Source organism: Muntiacus reevesi, chromosome 7 (genome assembly GCF_963930625.1).
Source record: "Muntiacus reevesi chromosome 7, mMunRee1.1, whole genome shotgun sequence".
Taxonomy (NCBI): Eukaryota; Metazoa; Chordata; class Mammalia; order Artiodactyla; family Cervidae; genus Muntiacus; species Muntiacus reevesi.
The window spans coordinates 28,828,465-28,849,011 of NC_089255.1; the positions used below are offsets into that span (position 1 = coordinate 28,828,465).

The 20,547-nt window shown below is 40.8% G+C and overlaps 1 protein-coding gene across 2 annotated transcripts in view; it reads left to right on the top strand.

Annotated features, from left to right (window-relative positions):
* Positions 1–20,547, top strand: part of FMN1 (formin 1) — a 432,532-nt gene that overhangs the window by 266,834 nt on the left and 145,151 nt on the right. For both annotated transcript variants that reach the window (XM_065940546.1, XM_065940547.1), the window contains 4 exons: positions 6,031–6,160; positions 7,884–8,030; positions 9,112–9,171; positions 13,130–13,250. In XM_065940546.1, the coding sequence (XP_065796618.1) occupies positions 6,031–6,160; positions 7,884–8,030; positions 9,112–9,171; positions 13,130–13,250 (458 nt within the window). The remainder of the gene's footprint in view (positions 1–6,030; positions 6,161–7,883; positions 8,031–9,111; positions 9,172–13,129; positions 13,251–20,547) is intronic.

Genomic DNA, 20,547 nt, shown 5'->3' on the forward strand with positions numbered 1-20,547 from the left:
CCCTGTGGCTCAGCTGGTAAAGAATCTGCCTGCAATGCGGGAGACCTGGGTTTGATCCCTGGGTTGGGAAGATCCCCTGAAGAAGGGAAAGGCTACCCACTCCAGTATTCTGGCCTAGAGAATTCCATGGACTGTGTAGTACATGGGATCCCAAAGACTGAGCAACTTTCACTTTTCACTTATGCCCATAGCTGCCTTGCCCTCCCGCCACCCCACCCCACCCCAAATGAAGACACATTGACTTGTTGAAACAAGGCTCTGTTAACATCTTCTTCTGTGGAGGAACATAGGTTACAACATGCACAGACAGAAACGTTATCATTCAGGGCTCTGAGGGATGATTAGCCAAACATTAGACCCTTGAAAACAGTGGGCCTGTTGCGTCATTCCTGCTATCAGCTGAGTTACTGCTGTCCATGTGTGACCCATTCTCCGTGAGGTGCAGAATCTCTCTCCTGTATACAGGCTCTAGTTACAGTCCACCCTGGCAAGACCATCCGGCCTTAAGGACGGAAGAGGAAGGTCTCTAGTCTGTGGCTCTTTGGGGATATTTAGTGCTTCCTGTCTCTGGCCCTAGCGAAGACTAGTCCTAAAGGAAATCAGTCCGTAAATATTCATGAGTACCATGAGCTAATAATGCCCAAGACTCCCTCCTTGGGGATGGATAAAAGAGTGCTTATCCCTTCCCTTATGGGTAGAGTATAAAACCCAGTTGGGGAGAGCAGATAAAATGTTAGACATTTCATAGCCTTTGAGGTAACCTTCCCTGGTGGCTCAGATGGTAAAGAATCCTCCTGCAATGCAGGTGACCTGGGTTTGATCCCTGAGTTGGAAAGATCCCCTGGAGGAGAGCGTGGCAACTAACTCCAGTATTCTTGCCTGGAGATCCCCACGGACAGAGGAGCCTGGTGGGCTGCAATCCATGGGGTCGCAAAGAGTCGGACACGACTGAGTGACTAAAAGCAGTACAGAAGCTTCTGGTACTTTCTCAGATAAATGACGCTTGCCTCAAGTCTTTATTTCTCCCATATTTGCTACGCTAGTATTTCTTATCTTCACCTTCTGCTAGGTGACCAGGCCCCAAACCCACACGTCATCCTGGACTCTCAGTGTCTCATGGGATGGGTCAGCTCCTCTGGATCTGGCCACCTCAGTTGCTTTCTAACCATTTGCCCCAGTATATCCACACTGGTGGCCCTCTCTCCTACTCCATTAGAATATTCCAGCTGCTCCCAGTCTCAGATCCGCTATAACCTCCAGTCAATCATCCAAGCCTTGCCGGGACAATTTTCTAAAACAAAACGCTGAAAGTGTCCCTCTTCTGTTTTAAACCATTCACTCATTCAGAAAAAGCTTGAAATCTTTGCTTTAGAATATGAAGCTCCATTTTAGCTTCTTGTTACCTTTGCCTGTGACCATCAGGCAGCCTGTCTAGGCTGTCACTGGCATTTTCTCACACGTGACCTGCGCGAGCACCAAAGGGCTCCCAGAGACCTGGGCTGACATGGTCCTTCCAGGGCTCTGACTTCGATGCCCTGCATGTGGCATCCGTAGCTCCTGTTTTAGGTCCTCTCACCAAGATCACTCATCAAACTCCATGGTAATTATGGATTTATTTTTCACGTGATCAAGAAGCAATTATGGATAAGTTAAATCAGGTTCTCAGGTCTTAGCATGGTGCCTGACACACCATAAATGCTTCATACACATCTAAAAACAGTAAGATTCTTGATGACTGATGCGATAGGATTTTTGGTGACACATTTCCTAGAGTTCAATCTAAAAGTAATGTGAAATTTCTGAATTCCATTCCCACTCAACTCTGGATATGTGTTTTGGCCCCTTGTCCATACACAGAACATTGGGTCTTTAAGATTCTCTGAGAGCCTTTCTAATGCCAGCCCTAATTCCAGTAAAACTTTGAACCCAGGGAACCTTGTAGTTCTCTTTCATTTTTTTTCTGGGTAACACAAATTAGTTGAGGCTATGGGCTCGTCTCCTTCTGTGTTTCCTAAACCTCCTTTTTGGGGACTAGTTATAAATGATTGTTTATCAAGCATTTCCTTCTTCTCTTCTAAGTCCTTGCTGGTGAGCTGGGGTGTTGATCTGTATATTCTTACCATCGGTTCTTCACTCACTGTGTCCCTTAAACAAGGAAGTGTACCTTCTCTGGAATATAGGTCCTAATTTGGGAATAGTCTTTCATGGTCGCATTTGGAAAGGGAGAAATGCAGGATGCTACCCTTGAGATATCTCTCAGCAGCATTTGAATATGTCAGACTTCCCAAGACTCACTTACAGGACCAAACACCTCCCGCCCCGCAAGCTTTTTACTGCTTGCATTTGTGAAAACTGGTGATACCCCTGATTTCGGTCATAAATGAATCAGTGGTTTGCAACTAATGTTAGCAAAGAAGCAATTTACATATAGTGTGTAATTTTTTCATCTTGTTCTGATTCAGATTTCCTTTGGGTTTGCGTTTTTATATCCCATCACATGGTTTTCATAATAATCAAAAGTTACAAAACCTTAAAACAAAGGTATGTTTTCTTTTATGAACATTCTTTGCTTCATCTCAGTGCCGTTAAAAAGAAAAAGGATTATGATCTGGTTGTAGGATGCATAAGAAAACCAACTGATTATTAGAATTATTATTAAAACCCAAGTGTCCCTAAAAGAGGCACGGAGTATTAACTAAGAAATGTTGGGGGGTTATGGAAAAAAGGGGGCTGCAGCTTTGCTCCTATGTAAAAGTATTCTTAGTAAGAGGTTACAAAATGTCAAGGTATTAATGTTACGATTTGACTAAGACTTTTAGAACTATCAGTTAATCATCATTTCAACCCCAGAATGGATTTAATAGCTGTTAGTGGATTCGCTCCTCTTCTGTATTCATTTCCAACTCTTTCCATCCATTTTAGTTTATGCCCCTTCCTCGGGTTGTTGGCTTTGAGAGTATGTAACTCTTCCAACTTAATTTTGCAAAGGGCTTCAGTGCCCAGCTGCTCAGACAGTGAGCTTCTGTGTGTAGGTCAGGACTCACCTTTGGCTTTTAAGATCTGCCTTGCTGTGATTTTTAAGAAACTTTAGATTGTTCTTGCTTAATGAGTGCCTGCCTTGTTCCATGCATGGAACTATGAACTCTTGTCTGTGTAAGTAAGTTGATGTGGAAAGTAAACACCTGTAGAACAGAATCACTATGACTATTATAATTGATTGAACAGAAAAATAATAGTAATCTCATTTCATAAAGAGATTTCTTTTAGTCACTTGCCTGTAGATATTTGCCTCATCTTCACTTAGCCTGTGTTAATACACCATTAGAGAATACTGCATTATAAAGGGAGTCTATTGTGTTGTTTTCTTTTTTTTTTTCCAGACGATAAAGATTAATGCTTCCCACTTCGGTTTAGTGTTATTTGGGAAGCAGGAGATAGATTACTTGACGTGGTTCACTATACTTGCATTAACTTTCTGTGCTTAATTTGTACACCATACGTTTATTCACCATTATAGAAAGCCATTAATATATTTTTAATCTTTAAAAATTTTATACAATTTTTAAAGATTACTTTCCATTTACAGCTATCACAAAATATTGTCTATCATTCCCTGTGTTGTAAAGTGTATCTCTGAGCCTATCTTATACCCAGTAGTTTGTACCTTCCACTCCCCTAGCCCTATATTGCTCCTCCCCTACTGGTAACCACTGGTTTGTTCTCTGTATCTGTGAATCTGCATCTTTTTGGTTATATTCATGCTTTGGTTATATTTTTGGGATTCCACATATAAGTGATATCATATAGTATTTGTCTTTCTTTGATTTATTTCACTTAGCATAGTATTAATACCCTCTTGAGTCCATCCATTATGCTGCAGATTGTAAAATTTATTCTTTTTATGGCTGAGTAGTATTCCATTAAGGATAAAAATGGTAGGGACCTAACAGAAGCGTCAAGTGGGCCTTAGGAAGCATCACTATGAACAAAGCTAGTGGAGGTGATGGAATTCCAGTTCAGCTATTTCAAATCCTAAAAGATGATGCTGTGAAAGTGCTGTACTCAACATGCCAGCAAATGTGGAAAACTCAGCAGTGACCACAGGACTGGAAAAGGTCAGTTTTTTCATTCCAATCCCAAAGAAAGGCAATGACAAAGATGCTCAAACTACCACACAATTGCACTCATCTCACATGCTAGTAAAGTAATGCTTAAAATTCTCCAAGCCAGGCTTCAGCAATACATGAACCATGAACTTCCAGATGTTGAAGCTGGTTTTAGAAAAGGCAGAGGAACCAGAGATCAAATTGACAACATCTGCTGGATCATTGAAAAAGCAAGAGAGTTCCAGAAAAACATCTATTTCTGCTTTATTGACTATGCCAAAGCCTTTGACTGTGTGGATCACAATAAACTGTGGAAAATTCTAAAAGAGATGGGCATACCAGACCACCTGATCTGCCTCTTGAGAAACCTGTATGTAGGTCAGGAAGCAGCAGTTAGAACTGGACATGGAATAGCAGACTGGTTCCAAATAGGAAAAGGAGTGCGTCAAGGCTGTATATTGTCACCCTGCTTATTTAACTTATATGCAGAGTACATCATGAGAAACTCTGGGCTGGATGAAGCACAAACTGGAATCAAGATTGCCGGGAGAAATATCAGTAACCTCAGATATGCAGATGACACCACCCTTATGGCAGAAAGTGAAGAAGAACTAAAGAGCCTCTTGATGAAAGTGAAAGAGGAGAGTGAAAAAGTTGGCTTAAAGCTCAACATTCAGAAAACTAAGATCATGGCATCTGGTCCCATCACTTCATGGCAGATAGATGGGGAAACAGTGGAAACAGTGGCTGACTTTATTTTGGGGGCTCCAAAATCACTGCAGATGGTGATTGCAGCCATGAAATTAAAAGACGGTTACTCCTTGGAAGGAAAGTTATGACCAACCTAGACAGCATATTAAAAAGCAGAGACATTGCTTTGTCAACAAAGGTCCATCTAGTCAAGGCTATGGTTTTTTCAGTGGTCATGTATGTATGTGAGAGTTGGACTATCAGGAAAGCTGAGTGCTGAAGAATTGATGCTTTTGAACTATGGTGTTGGAGAAGGCTCTTGAGAGTCCCTTGGACTGCAAGGAGATCAAACCAGTCCATCCTAAAGGAGATCAGTCCTGGGTGTTCATTGGAAGGACTGGTGTTGAAGCTGAAACTCCAATACTTTGGCCACCTGATGCGAAGAGCTTATTCATTGGAAAAGCCTGATTTTGGGAAAGGTTGAGGGTGGGAGGAGAAGGGGATGACAGAGGATGAGATGGTTGGATGGCATCATCGACTTGATGGACATGGGTTTGGGTGGACTCCAGGAGTTGGTGATGGACAGGGAGGCCTGGCATACTGCGGTTCATGTGGTCACAGAGTCAGACACGACTGAGCGACTGAACTGAGCTGAACTGAGTATTCCATTTTGTGTATATGTGTATAGTGTTCCATTGTGTGTACATCTTCTTTATCCATGTATCCATGAACACAGGTTGCTTCCATATCTTGGCAGTTATAAATAATGCCACTATGAACATTGGGGTGCATATATTTTTTCAAATTAGTATTTTCAGTTTTTTTGGATGTATACCCAGGAGTGGAATTTCTAGGTCATAAGGTAATTCTGTGTTTAGGTTTTTGAGAAACCACCCCACTGTTTTCACCAGTGACTGTAACAGTTTGCATTCCTACCAACAGTGTACGAGAATTCTCCTTTCACCATATCCTTGTCGACATTTGTTATTTGTGTGCTTTATGATGATAGTCATTCTGATGGGTGGGAGGTGTTTTATGGAAACCCATTTTGAAAAGTGGCTTTGTTGTCCACAGTAGAGCACATCCCTTGAGTTTGCTTATTTGATACCTTTTATGATGGTTCAATTGACATTGTCAAATAAGGAATGCGCTCATGGTGAATCTTTTTCTGCTGTCATTTTATTTCCCCTGTGACTATATATGAAAGTAGCTGATTCATTCTTAATTTTTACAGATTTTTACATGAGTTAGCCCAGATCCCAAATTTTGCTGAACGTGCCCAGTGCATAATCTTCAGATCTATCTTTTCTGAGGGTATCACTGCCTTGCACCGAAAGGTAGAGATCATCACACGAGCTTCTAAGGTATGTTTGCTGCCTAATTCAGGGATAACTTTGCCTTTCTTAGGGGTGGAGGAGGGAGTGGAGAGTGGGAAAGATCAATTTGAGCCCCTTTGTAGAAAACTTTTTGACTTAAGATTGTGTATTTCCCTGTGACGATTATCCCATAAGTTTGCGTGCATGTAGGAGAATGAGTAAGAAAAGAGATGCAGATTGACAGAGGATAAAGAAGGAGAAAAAAAATAACACTTTTACAGATTTCTCACATATTCCGAATATCTCCCAATATACATACTGGCCACTTAAAACCAACCTTAATAGTATAGTGTGTTTTCTACTCTGTCTGTCTAGATTGCAAGAGATTTGCCTTAAACCAATGCACTGGATCATCTGAAATATGTTTACATAGTGAAATATTGTAAGAAGATTCCAAAGACTTGATAAATAAATGATTATGGCAATGAGTGATGGGCCAATAAATTTTTGTTGGCTTTGTCCCACTGGTGTTCTTTACAAAGTTAAATCCTTCAACTTGGCATTTTCTCCCAGTAACCGACATCCTTTTTTTTTTGGTCCTTGAGTTAAAGATGCAAGTCTTTATTTCTCTTAATTAATTAAAATTTTGCACAATTTTCAAAGGTTACTTTCTATTTACATTTTGTTATTGCAAAATACTGGCTCTATTCCCATGTTGTATTAATACAGTACGTCCTTGAGCCTGTCTTACACCCAATAGTTCTTGCCTCCAACACCTATCTTATTTCTCCAACTGGTAACCACAAGTTAGGTCTCTATGAGTCTGCTTTTTTGTTGTTATTGGGTAACCTACATCCTTAACCACATGATGATCCTCCATAAATACTGTAGTGTTTAGTTGCTTATTTGAAGGCATGTTTTTTTTCCCCTTCTAAAACAAAAGATTTCAATAAAGAAAGCATAAATAACACCAAGGTATATAATATGCACCTTTAAATAATGCCCTAAAAAGCAGGGGCAGAGGTCAAGTTGGAGCTGCACTTGGTTTTGTCTTTCCCCTGAAATAAAGGAAAATAAAGTCGACTGAAATTATAGAGAAGGGAGAAAAGTGTCAATTTGAAAATTTGCACTTGGAGCCAAAGAATGAGAGAGAGAGAGAGGTAAAACAAATGAGTGAGGAAGCTGAAGAAAACCCCAAGAAGCTTGAAATTGTAAAAATTAATAGACAAATCAGCAAGCACTTAAAAAACAGAGCCTGTGACCTCAAAATACATTGTAGTTCACTTCTAAGGGTTATTTCCAGGGATAAGGAAGCATAGGCATGCTGTTGTATCTATCCGACATTTAACTATGCTGTTTATATAGAGACAGTGTTCAAAACCAGATTCTCAAATGATCTTAAAACCTTTTCTATTTAGAAGCCGTCAAATACACAACCTAACTGTAACAACTCTCTTGTTTCAATTTCTGAATCCTTTAAAATAAGTATTTAAAAAATAAAATTGGCTCAGATAGAAATGTAATATTTAATACTCAGTGTTAAAACATGCACAGTTTGTAATTCATTGAAAGGATAAAAAATGATGGCTGTTAACATATTTTTTAAGACACTTAAGACTTAATGAAGTGTATTTTCTGTTTCACCAACTGTAAATCCAGTTGGTAACAGGCCAGCAAACAGACCATCAGGTGCTTGGTGAACATTTGTTGTTGAATGAACATAGGTGCATTTGGAGTTCAACCTCATAATAATTGTTATTTTTTTTCCCAGGGCTTGCTGCATATGAAGAGTGTTAAAGATATTTTAGCTCTCATTCTGGCTTTTGGAAATTATATGAATGGAGGAAACAGGACTCGGGGACAAGCAGATGGATATAGCTTAGAAATTCTGCCCAAACTCAAGGACGTCAAAAGTCGGGTATTTATTTTTCATATGAGTATCTGTGATCTGCCATTATTTTCCTTCTACCCTTTCAATTTTTTTTAAAGTATCCCTAGTTGTTCTGTTCATCTCTATCCTCCTAGCAGTACATTTTTTTTCTTTGCTTTCTTTTGAATGCAGGTTTTTCATGTTATCTTCTTTTGATGAAAAAATTCCCAACATTCATTTGCTTGAAAGCACACAATTAGATGTTGAACTACCATGAGAGAATAAAACAGATAGTGTACAGTATTAGCCATAGCACAAGACTTGAATCTGTTTGAATTTGGTGTTAGCTACTTGTAATTTACTCACCCCTGAGTAGGGAGCGATGCTGAATCACCAAGGGAGCTGAGCGTTTGAATTATCTTTTGGTCCACAACAATTGGACTGGGGGGTCCACTGTCACCCCCTCTGAGCCTGATTATCATTTGGCTCCACACCCCTGCAGAGCTCTCTTTAGAAGCAAGCAGCCCATAGCTGGGCGTCCCCGTTGGGGGCAGGCCGGGGGAATGCAGGGAGGGGGAACACACAGGCAAATTAGAGTTAAACCCACGTGAACAAGACACAAAGGCTGCCTTGTGGGAGGGCTTGCTCTCCCCGGAGTCCCAGGGTCATAAAGTGGCAGGGTGTTCCTTTTAAGCCATCTTGATTGTTTTTCATGCCATTAAGAACACACATTTTTTGAGAGGTGGGAAGGGAGGGATGGTTTTTCTATTCTACTCCCTGGTTCTCTTTAGCACTCCCCTACCTCCTCCTTTCTTGGCTTTATGCCTGAAAATATTGAGACAGTCTTTTGGTTGGCTGGTTGCTTGTCTTAGCCATTACCTCAGAGGTCTGATGGATTATCTGTTTGGGTTTTCTCCTCCTCATACGAAAAGTGTAGTGTCATTTCTTTCTATAGATGCCATTAAAAATGAATGGGACAAGGAGGAAAATCTCACCAGTATCGAACAGAATCAAGACTAGGTATCATAAAAGTATAAGAGTTACAAAATGAGATTTCAGTTCTTTGACTATATACTGTGGTAGAGTCTCATGTGAAGGATATTCATTTAAGCTTCTCTTTTAAAACTAGGATAATGGGATTAATCTGGTCGACTACGTGGTGAAATATTACCTGCGTTACTATGATCAGGTAAGAAATGGCATTATGTGGAAAACTGTGCCTAATGGGGTTTCAACTTCTTCATATTGTTGGCATTCAGAAATTGGATGATGGCTAGATGGATGAATTTCAAGTCCAACATAGAATTTGAGAGCTCTCCAGCCTCCTTGGTTTACAGATGGGAACACTAGAGCCAAGAGAATTTAGTTGACTCTTGTGAAGGGAAGCATTATTCAGTGGTACAAATCTACTGCCTCTTAATCTACTATGTAACACAGCTTCAGAGAGATGCCTAGTCATTTCAGTGCCTTCTGACCAGATTGTGAGGGTTCCTGTGAAACCTATATCCATTCAGTAATTGGTTATGTTTGAAACTAGATTCTGGGCTGCAGACCAAAATTTAGGAACTTAATATGCTGTAATACCCAATACTTTATCAGCAGTGTCATTGGTGAACAAGTTAAAGACGTGGAATTTAAATCCATCTTCCCTGCTTAAATTACATTGGCCATTAGAAATAAAAATTTCTGTGAGAATCCACCTGAGCGCCATTTTCTGTGTTTTATTCCTTCTCATTAAATCGAGAACAGAGAGTCCTAGCTCTGAGAAGAAAGAGGTACTATTGTAAGTTGCTGAGAAACCTAGCAGTCAATAAATGGAAAAAGTCTTGGGAAAATGTTGTCAGGAGTCCCACTTGCCTATCTACAAAGGCAGAGTTTTTCCTAGGTACCGAGGGAAGAAAAGTCAGGATTCCAGGGTGTCCTTTTCAAAAGGCCTGCAATTTCATGCAGAGGACAAGCTAAGCACTGATCAAGTTTTTCGTCATCTCTCCTCCCCTCCTGGTGGGTTTATCTGACTGTCTGTTATGTAGGCGCTTGATAACATACTTACTGAGTTGAATGTACTGTAAATATCCACAAGCATGTAGTCAGCATCTGTGAAGAATTAGATGAGGGGAGGTGACAGCTATTTTCTGGTAGAGCAGTACAGGTGTGTTGAGCTTGAGGCAATGTTTGTGCACCCACAGTTCTGACAATAAGTACCAGAGTGGCAGAAGAACTGTCCTGAAGAATCTTGGGGTGGCAGTTCAAAGTTGACATGAGCAGATTTATGCATCGTCTCTGTCTCAACCATCCTTCCTACGCAGACGCACCGTGTAGGAAGGATGAAATTTGCCTATGGAATTTGACTCCTGATGAAGAGAGCTGAACCCAGTGGAATCAGCTTCACAGGGGAAAATATTAAAATACAATAAGATTAGTTTCAGAAATCCTGAAGGAAATCAACCCTAAATATTCATTGGAAGGACTGATGCTGAAGCTCCAATACTTTGGCCACCTGATGTGAAGAGCCAACTCATTGGAAAAGGCTCTGATGCTAGGAAATATGAGGGCAGGAGGAGAAGGGGGTGACAAAGGATGAGGGGCTGGATGGCATCACCAACTCAATGGGCATGAGTCTGAGAAAACTCCAGGAGATAGTGAAGGACAGGGAAGCCTGCTGTGCTGCAGTCCATGGGGTCACAAAGAGTCAGACACCACTTGGCAACTGAACAATAGGATAGTCTAGTTTAGGAAAAATAAGAAGTCAACAATGGTGTGGTGCTCTCCCAGTTTTTCACTGTGCAGAATGAATTTCACTCAAGAGTGTAGGATTATGTGATTTATAAAATGATCCCTTCCCTCTTAGGAGCCTAAGTGATGATGTTTCTGGTTAGTGGTGAAGAGCAATTAGCAGAAGAAAGGTGACTCTTGCTCCAAGCTTCCTTCTACTCATGGCTGATTTTTGGTCCAAGTTGAGGTCTATGTGAAGTTTAAAGAAACCCTTCCAGGGCCATGTATTTTCAACTCTAACTGAGCAACTTTCATAAGAGCTACTACTAGGCCGATTTGCTCAGCAGCATTTTCTCTTTTTCTACCTTAAAAAAAAGAAGAAGAAACTGATACTGGATCTGATAAAAAGTTTTGAAGGCTAGAAAGAGATATATATGAGTTCTTCCAATGTTGATTACTGTGGAATTTTGTGGCGAGCATCTTAGATGTTGTTCCATCTTGGCACTCATACTAGGGTACTGCTTCCATTGTTTCTTAAAGCAGTAACACTGATCATGTAAAATATTGTTCTGATCAAATGAGGAAAACCATTTTCTTCCAGCATTACAAATGGGGCCAGATGTCTTAAAGGAAGAGGGAAGGACCCAGGGAATTCTTGAAATCACAAGAAAAGAGGGTGATAAGGTAGATGACCCCTGTCCAAGATGCAAGCTTCTCAGAACAGTGGTCTATAAGCTGTCTGTAATAGTGCCAAAGTGTATGGGTAGATCTGATGGTGAGTACTCAACTAAGAACAAGACATAGTTCCTGCCTTCAGAGTGTTTATAGTCTACTGGGGAAGACGCCAAGCTAACAGGGCAATTTTTAAATTAATGTTGATAAGTGCTGTGATACGGAAAGTAGCAGGGGCTCTTGGAAACATCCAAGTGCTGGAGTTCTGGGGAGAGCCTTAAGGAAGTGCTGTTTTGAGAAAAATTGAAGAAGTATGAACCAGGACGTGTGAGGAAGGCCTGGCAAAGGATTTGGAAAGAGACAGTTTTGTAAACAGAAGTCTACAAGCAAGAGACTGTGGCCTGTTCCTTTATTTTCTGAAAGTCTAAGAGTGAGGGAGTTAGAGATAGGAGAAGGGAGAAATCAGGCTGGAGGTGGAGACAGAGGCCAGATCTTAAAGTGCCTTGTAAAGCAGTTGTAGAGTTTGGAATTAGTCCTAATGGCAGTAGGGAAGATGGAATGTGGAGGAGAGCTGGCAGAGTAGCCTGTGTGGACAGAAGCATAAGCGAAGACGGCCTGAGATATGTAAGACACAAAACTTACATTGAACAACTCAGGGAGAAAGCAGGCTGGACTGGAAAAGACAGTTGAGGCTCTGCTTCTCCCCGTGTGCCTACAGGCTGTGCACCTCTGGATGTTTCTCTGCTGAGATCCTCTCTTAGCGGTAGTTAGAAGTTTGACAGCACTCTACACAGCCATGCCTTTGTAAATATCTACTAAGGTAGGTCTTGCCTGGTGGCTCAGATGGTAAAGAATCTGCCTGCAATGCAGGAGACCCAGGTTTGATGCCTGGGTTGGGAAGATCCTCTGGAGAAGAAAATGGCAACCTACCCCAGTATTCTTGCCTGGAGAATTTCCTGGACAGAGGAACCTGACAGGCCACAGTCCATGGGGTCGCAAAGAATTGGACACGACTGAGCAACTAACATTTTTATACTTCCAAGGCAAGCAACATTAGGAGAATCTTTACAAATACATGAAGAATTTGATCACACATGCACACACAAACACATGCACGAGCTTTAAACTGCAGAGGAAGGTAGGTAAAAGCATAAATGAGTGCAATTGTTTCTCCCACTTCAGTGTGGCCTAGTCCAGTACCTTCTAATTCCCACCCATGGGCATACCCCAAAGATGATTTATCTAATTGCTGCCATGTGAAGCTCAACAGGGACTTTGAATTTAAGCACTTTCATGTATCCTTCCTATACCTTTTTCCATGGGAATCGAGGGTCTAAGATTAGGACATAGCTGACCATTTTCTCTTTGATTCAAGAGTCAAATTAAAACCCACCCAGGGACTTGCCTGGCAGTGCAGTGTTTAGGACTTCCAGGTTCCACTGCAGGGTGCACGAGTTTGATCCCTGGTCCAGGAATGATGAGCCAACATGCTGTGAGGCACGGCCAAAGAATAAAATAAATTAATTAAAAAAATTAAGACCTCAGCCCATGCCATAGCCGTAGCCTTGGCCTCAGTGCCAGTAAGACCAAAATGATAGTACAGAAGACATAAAAGCACTTCAAAGTAGCCAGTCCAAAGTTAGCAATAGCAGGGGATCTTTGCTATGGTTCTTATCCGACTATCCAAAAAAAGATGTTTTGGAATTTCAACTGAAAGTGACAATTGGGAAGTATAATGTACTTTTGTTTACCATATATTCCAGGAAGCAGGAACAGAAAAGAGCGTTTTCCCCCTGCCTGAACCACAGGATTTCTTCTTGGCTTCTCAAGTCAAATTTGAAGACCTTATAAAAGATTTGAGAAAACTGAAGAGGCAACTAGAAGGTAATGGGAACTGTTCTGTTCTTATGAGCGTAGATATTTTTTAAATGGTTGAAGAGGATGATCTCTCTCTGGCTCGTGGAATGGAATTGGTGAGAGTTCAGTTACTACAGTCTTCGGGACACTCCCATCTCTGTGAACCGTTTGGAGTCACTTTATTTACACATCTTTCTCTTTTGTTAGTGTCAATCAGTGCTTATTAGACATGTATCTTGTTATGTATATTTTCCAACATGTAATAGATGTAATTTTAATAATAATAATAATAATTACAGCAACTCTTTAATTTTTTTTTTTTTTGAATTCTTACTGTGGTCTTATATGATTCTTCTAACTAGGGTAAGAAGGTAAAGGTAACCCAAATAAGCAGGAACTACACTAACTCCATTTTATAGATGAGAAAAATGAGGCTTAGAAAAGCTATATTCACACAGCCAGAGAGAGAGGCAGGTTAGATCTAATTAGAAAATCTCATGCATTATGTTTTCTAAGCTAGTTTACTGTGCTGCCTTATCTCTCTTTCTCTCTTGCTGTCACGCAAAATGCACACACACATTCCTATATATTTTGTTTATGTATATAAGTCTAACAGTGATGGCAAGGCCCATAGTAAACAGTCTATTTTAGTTTAATTTACATTTTTAATTATCCAAAGCAAAATGCTGAAAGCCCTTTTTGGCTTTTTTAAAAGGTGAAACTATGTCTCTGTTGGGCAGGAATTTTCCTTTGGCATCTCTTGAGTCTTGTGTTTTCACAGTGGAGACATCTCCTTGTCCAAGAATATAAATACTTGCCTCAGAGCTTGTATAACTCCTATTGAAGAGCTCTGTGGAGGATTTAGGGAGCGTGTTAATGTGGAAATGGAGCCCAGAGCGCCAAAAGCAGAGCTTGAGGAAATGAAGAGCTTGCACCAGGAATATTTTTACACTAAGACATAAAATAAACATTTTTAAAATGTTTATTGTGAAAGAGTACTCAGAAATCTAAGTCTTAGACGGAGGACAGCTTGGAAATGCAAGTAAAGTGGGAAAGATCTGCTCCTGGTGGCAGGGCGAACCATTTATTTTTACTTTAGGCATAAAACTTACTTAAATAAGGATGGTGGTTACAACTGAATATTTTTACCTTGTAAATGATTTTTAAAGGAGCATGTGGAGTTTCTTATTCCTCCTGTTGATGTGGTCAAGAGCGTGAATTCAACCAAATGGATGTTTTGTTCAGGAATGTGATCTGTGAACACATGATCATTCTTTTTCCTCTCCTCAAAAACAGTTTTTTCCTTGACTTAGATGAGCTTGATTCTTATTGTAAGAAAGCGGAGTGAGCCATCACATATCAGTATTTTTCTGTCCCTCTTCAGTGGCAGAATTAGGGCCAGGTCAGTCTTCAAGGTGGCTATTGCAGTAGCAGAGAGGACCTGTGCTTCTCCAGTACATGAGTGTGTTAGATATTTAGTCGTGTCTGACTGTTTCCAACCATGTGAACTCTAGCCTGCCAGGCTCCTCTGTCCATGGGATTCTTCAAGCAAGAATACTGGAGTAGGTTGCCATTTCTTTCTCCAGGGGATCTTCCTGACCCAGGGATCGAACCCACATCTCCTGTGTCTCCTGCATTGGCAGGCAGATTCCTTACCATCTGAGCCACCAGGGCCGTCCCTGACTGCCCATCCTCTCTGGTCTCTTGGTCCTTGTGAAACCACGGCCTGCCCTCTCGGGTAGGCTCTGAGCAGAAACCTGATCTGTGCTGGATCTTTCCTCTTCGCCTGCTTTCCCTCCATGGGCTCTCTTTAATCAGGCGTCCTGGCTCGGCCCCCTGCCTTTGATGCCTCTGTGTGTTTGATGATAAATAACAAAGGGAAAAGAAGAGTAAATTTGGAGGACAACGGAGAGGCAGAGATGTACCTTATTTTCTCTAGGGTGATCCATGGTGTCATACCAGATCTCTGAGGACTCAACTGATAGTTTCCTCAGGCAATTTTAAGGACATACAGGAACTTCTGAAGCTGGAAGAGCTGCCTTATGCAGGAAAACTGAACAATACCCCAGCTATTTTTCTTCTTGTCATCAGAAGACATGAAGTTCACCACCAAGGCAAATGAGGAAACCGGGGCTGCCCCACACACATTGAATATTTAAACAAAAATGCCCTGCTAATCTTTAGAGATGCCAGTGTTTTTAATACATGAAAGGTACCTAGTAAATATTTAAAGAAAATACAGACCATGGGTTCTCTAATGAATTTCTTGTTCTTCCAAATCCCATCTGGTGAGATGGCCAGAGTCGCGGCGGCCTGTTTCATCTCCCGTCCCCATTCAGGCTTCAGCTCCGTTTCCATAAGGCCTGAGTGTGAGCTGAGATTGAATGTTTAATTGAAAAGGACATAATTTTCACACATACAGCAAAGATTTGATGAGGCTTTGAGGTTTATTGTAGCCATTAAAATGTCGTGGCTGCTGGCAAAACCCCAGAAAATGTCTAAAGCTAAACCAGATGTGATTAGCAAATTTCAAGAAGGCTCAGGCCCTAGTTCCCTGGGCAGCCATAGACTTTGAAAAGAAAATCATCTTGGGTAGCAAGAACCACACCTTAACAATGGAGTGGAAGTTAAATGATGGTTTTTGGTTGTATAGATGTTGCTGATAGCAGTAGAGACTGTCAATGAGCATCTTTCCTAGAGACCAGAACTTCCACCATCACTTTTATGTAGGAAGACATAGCAGGGAATTGAGGATAGTAGTATCCGCTACAATTTATTGTGTGATTGTTATCAGGCAGTTTTCACAGAGCATCTCTTTAAGTCCTTACAATGATACTGTGAAGCAGATATCGCTCTACAGTCCTCACAAGAGGAGGAAACGGAAGTTCATGGTGCTCAGGTGGCCTGCCAGGTTACTTCACAGCTGATGACCTAGTCACATTTTGAAACTAGATATGACTCTAAGGCCTGTTACAGCTTATCCTGCTGCTGCCCCAGATGTTTCCATATCTGGTCAGAGGTCACAACAGAAAGATGCATAGAAAATGCATAGAGCCTCGTAAGGAAGCAAATGATGAGTGTGTGTGTGAGCACAAGAACCTGCTCCAGCTATGTATGTATTGATAGATCTTCAGATCAGTTAGAGACGTGGGAAAGAACTTTGTGTGTGGGGTGGGATTACATGGCTGGAGGAGACATAGGAGAGATGGGTTATCAAGGTGAACAATACTGCACAGGATTAGGAACTCAGACTTTAGAGTCAGAGATATACTTTCTACTGGCAACCCACTCCAGTATTCTTGCCTGGGAAAATTCCAGGTTTGCAACTCCAGGGAGTGTAGCCCTGCCAGGCTCTTCTGTCCATGGGATTGTCCCAGGCAAGAATACTGGAGTGGGCTGCCATTTTCTCTTCCAGGGGATCTTCCTGACCCAGGGCTCGAATCCTCATCTCTTATGTCTCTTGCATTGCCAGGCAGTTTCTTTACCTCTAGTGCCACCTGGGAAGCCCAGATAAAAGGTATTATTTCATCTGAATTTTTTTTAAGGGCAGTTATAACACCTGCATCATCAGAGGTAATGAATGCACAGTTCCTTAGTAAGGAAAGCTTCAATATAGCTGATTAACGGTACACACCTTTTACTGGAAAACACATACCTTGTGGAATCAGGCCCATAGTGTTGAGGGCCAACTGACTGTGTTCATGGAGAACCTAATTCCCAGAGCACTACAGAACAAGTTCTTGGTGATCGTGAATGTATTCTTTGTCTTGTTTATTGTCATACATCCCTTAATCAGACAGTAATTTTTATTTCCCTGATACTTTGGTGACGTAAGTCGTACCTGGGAGCAAGCAACAGGAATAACTGCTCTCTGTCTCATCCCTTGACCTTGTTTGCTAGCTGGCACTTGGAAGGTACTCTTACAAACCCACCTGTGGTAGGCAGAGTAATGGCTCCCAAAGATGTCCAAACGCTGCTCCCTGGAGTCTGTGACTTTATTACCTTACATGGCAAAAGGGAACTTTGCCGACCTTGAGATGGAGAGATTATCCCGGACTAGCCACGTGGGCCTAATCTAATCACACAGATCTTTAAATGAATCTTTAAAAGCTGACAACTTTCTCTGAGGTCAGCGGGAGATACTACCAGTAGAATGATCAGAGAGATGCAGTGTTGCCGGCTTGGAAGATGGAGGAAGTGGGCAGTGAACCAAGGAATGTGGGAAGCCTCTAAGGCTGGAGAAGGCAAGGAATAGATTCTCCCTAGAGCCTCCAGAAGGGAATGCAGCCCTGTCAACACCTTGATGTCAACTCAGAGAGACCCATGTCAGACTTCTAACAAACGAAACTATGAGGTAATATATTTGTATTGTTTTAAGCCATTTAAGTCTTCGGTAATTTGTCATAATAGCAATAAGAAGCAAACACGCCATGAAATGCATTCTTTCTGATTGTGCCAGTTAAAACCAGTCACACACACATGCACGCACACACGCGCCCCCACACCCCCCGCCCCATTGCTGAGGCTCTAGATGTAGGATTCTCAGCTAGTGACTCTCACCAGTATTGCATGAAATGTGAATTGGTGCTCTCTTAAAAAAAAAAGGCTGTTGCCCCATAAACCTGGAAATGCTGTGTACTAAAAAATCACAAGGATACAGTGTACATGAACTTATTCAAGACTCTTGGAAGTCCTGCAATTTTCAAAAAAAACAAACAAAAACAAACAGGTTTAATTCTGTTTGAAGCAAGTTTTCTCAAAACATAAACATTGTTTTTTTTCTTTCACTGGACATACTTAGTATATGTCATAGAATATGTTTTCCGTTAAATACAGTTTAAGAAGAAAGGATGTTGATATTGCTATTAATTCTTAATATAAGAATGCAGCTGTTGGTTAAATGCTCATTCCTGAATGATCTTCTTAGGTATAACTGTGATAAAGAGCCCTATACAAGCACGTTTCATATTCCCTACCTTCATTACCCTGCATGGGTTTGTTATCCACATGAACAAATATAGTAGAATAGGTCACATCCTCTCTGATGTCTTGATGCTTGAAAGTCAAAATGAACAACTTTGGTGTTACTCAAAATTATTCTCGTATGATATCACTGCCCCCAAATCCACATTTGTGTGACATGACCCAATTTTATTATTATTATTTAAATAATTATATTGTTATTTAAATAATTATAAAAATTATTTCTGGGTTTCAAAGTAGAACAGCCAGTTTTTTTGTTGTTGTTGGAAAGGACAGGAACTCTTCAAATAGGTGTTGAGAAGTCAGTCTGTTGTGAAAAGTTTAAGGATAAAAATAAATTGCCCTTAATAACTAAGAAGGCTTACTTGGTATCCCCTATCATTAAGGGTAGGGTATTTGATCTAACTATGTACTAAATCTTGACTTGAAAATGACGCGTTATTAATCCTACTACTGCATATGTAAATTGGGAATATGTAATCAGTAGTTAGGGCTTCCCTAGTGGTTAAGATAGTAAGGAATTTGCCTGCATTGAGGGAGACCCAGGTTTGATCCATGGGCAGGAAGATCCCCTGGAGAAGGGAATGGCTACCCACTCCGATATTCTTACACTCAGAGTAAGATAATCTAACTTGTTTGAGAATGTTGGCAGAGGTGCAAGTGAGTATGTGTGAGTATGTGTGTGTTCATGTGTGTTTTAAGATAATTCTGATGATGTTCTTTTCTCTAAACACTTTAGACTATATTTGAACATGCCCTTTCTTATGTATCATTTAGAAATATTTGGGAATACACTTTCACAGTTTCAGAGAGGCAGAGAGTCTCTGTTAACTTTTTTTGATATCTGTTATCGCTCTATAAATGTTTATCCTTCAAATGTTTATCCTGAAATGTTAACTCTTTTAAGTCTTCTGTCAATGAGATGCCGTGTGAAATGTGTAGTCCAGGCATTCAATAAACACTGAAGTCTTCATTCTAAATTTGAATAGTAGTAAGATCTCTAACTTGACATTGAAATATATTCATCACTTCTTCTGACATTTTCAATCCCCATGTCTTTATTTTAGTGGAGTGACTAGATTAGTCCAGAAGGATCCAAATGAACCTCTGTTTTATATGAAACTAGTATCTGAATATTCTACCTCTAAATCTAAGTTACAGAAGGATGTAAATTCATACATACCTGAAAGTAACAACTTTAAAAGGAGATGTGTTTTGCCTTTGGTAGGTTTTTTTTAACTATAGTCAGCATGTCTTCCAGATGAAGTTGGTTGATTGAACTCATTCACTTAGCTTCACTCCTTTCTGAAAGCCCACAAAACAAAAACATTTAGAGGCACACAGTCAATACCAATATAATCAGCTCCAAGAGGAGGAGTTAGGGAGGGAGCACACACATACACATATATAAACAGGAAATGAGAACATTTTTACATGGTAAGTTGTTTATGGCCCTGGACACAGACTACTGTGGTGGCAATAGTTTAACAATTTGGATATGAATATGAAATCATACAATTAAAACTAGTTTCAAAAACATAAGTTATAGTCAGCTGTCAACTATAGGTAGCTAGATTGTGAGGTTAAGGATCAATGGTAGTCCATAAAACATTAATGCATCATTTTTAACAGTAATCTCTATGAGTCAGCTATACTATTTATTGGAAGACCTTCCCTGTTTGAAGTTACATGGTAAGCAGTAGACCACCTACTGTGTCCCCTGCAAGGTGGAAACAATCCTCATCTTTAACTCACTTAACTTCATAAACAAATTAGTGTCTGGGCAAATACCTTGATGAGATAGTATTAGAGAGGTGATGAGGGTGAGATGAGTTTGGAACTCTGAGCACTGATCGCATCGGGGAGGGAACTCGCCTGCAGGAGAGCTGGTGTCCCCAGTGATGCAGAGAGGGCAGACGGTGAGTTACCAGAACTTGGGCTTCATCTTGCCCTTGACCACTTTTTAACTTGGGAAATGTTTAACTTGGAATTTTGTGTGGTATCCATTCCTCTTCCTATTACTGTAGTTAATGAAGAATTGACTGAGCGGTGAGGAGAAATGCTAATAACCGGTGTTGCTAATCTAATGAATATTCAAGTTTGTTCCACTGGAGGCAGGAGGAAGGATCCTGTCTCCCTCACGGTCATGTTGGCACCTCCCCAGCCAGGCTCTGTCCAACTCTTGGATGAAAGTATGGCATTTTGCAGACTTAGTCAGTACTGTTGAGCCCCCCACAGAACTTAAGAAAAGTGACGGCCTATTGATATTATCTCAGGAAGCAAAAGGACCACTTAAAGAAGGTCTGAAGTGGCTCTTCCCTTGAATTTGGTATAGGCAAGG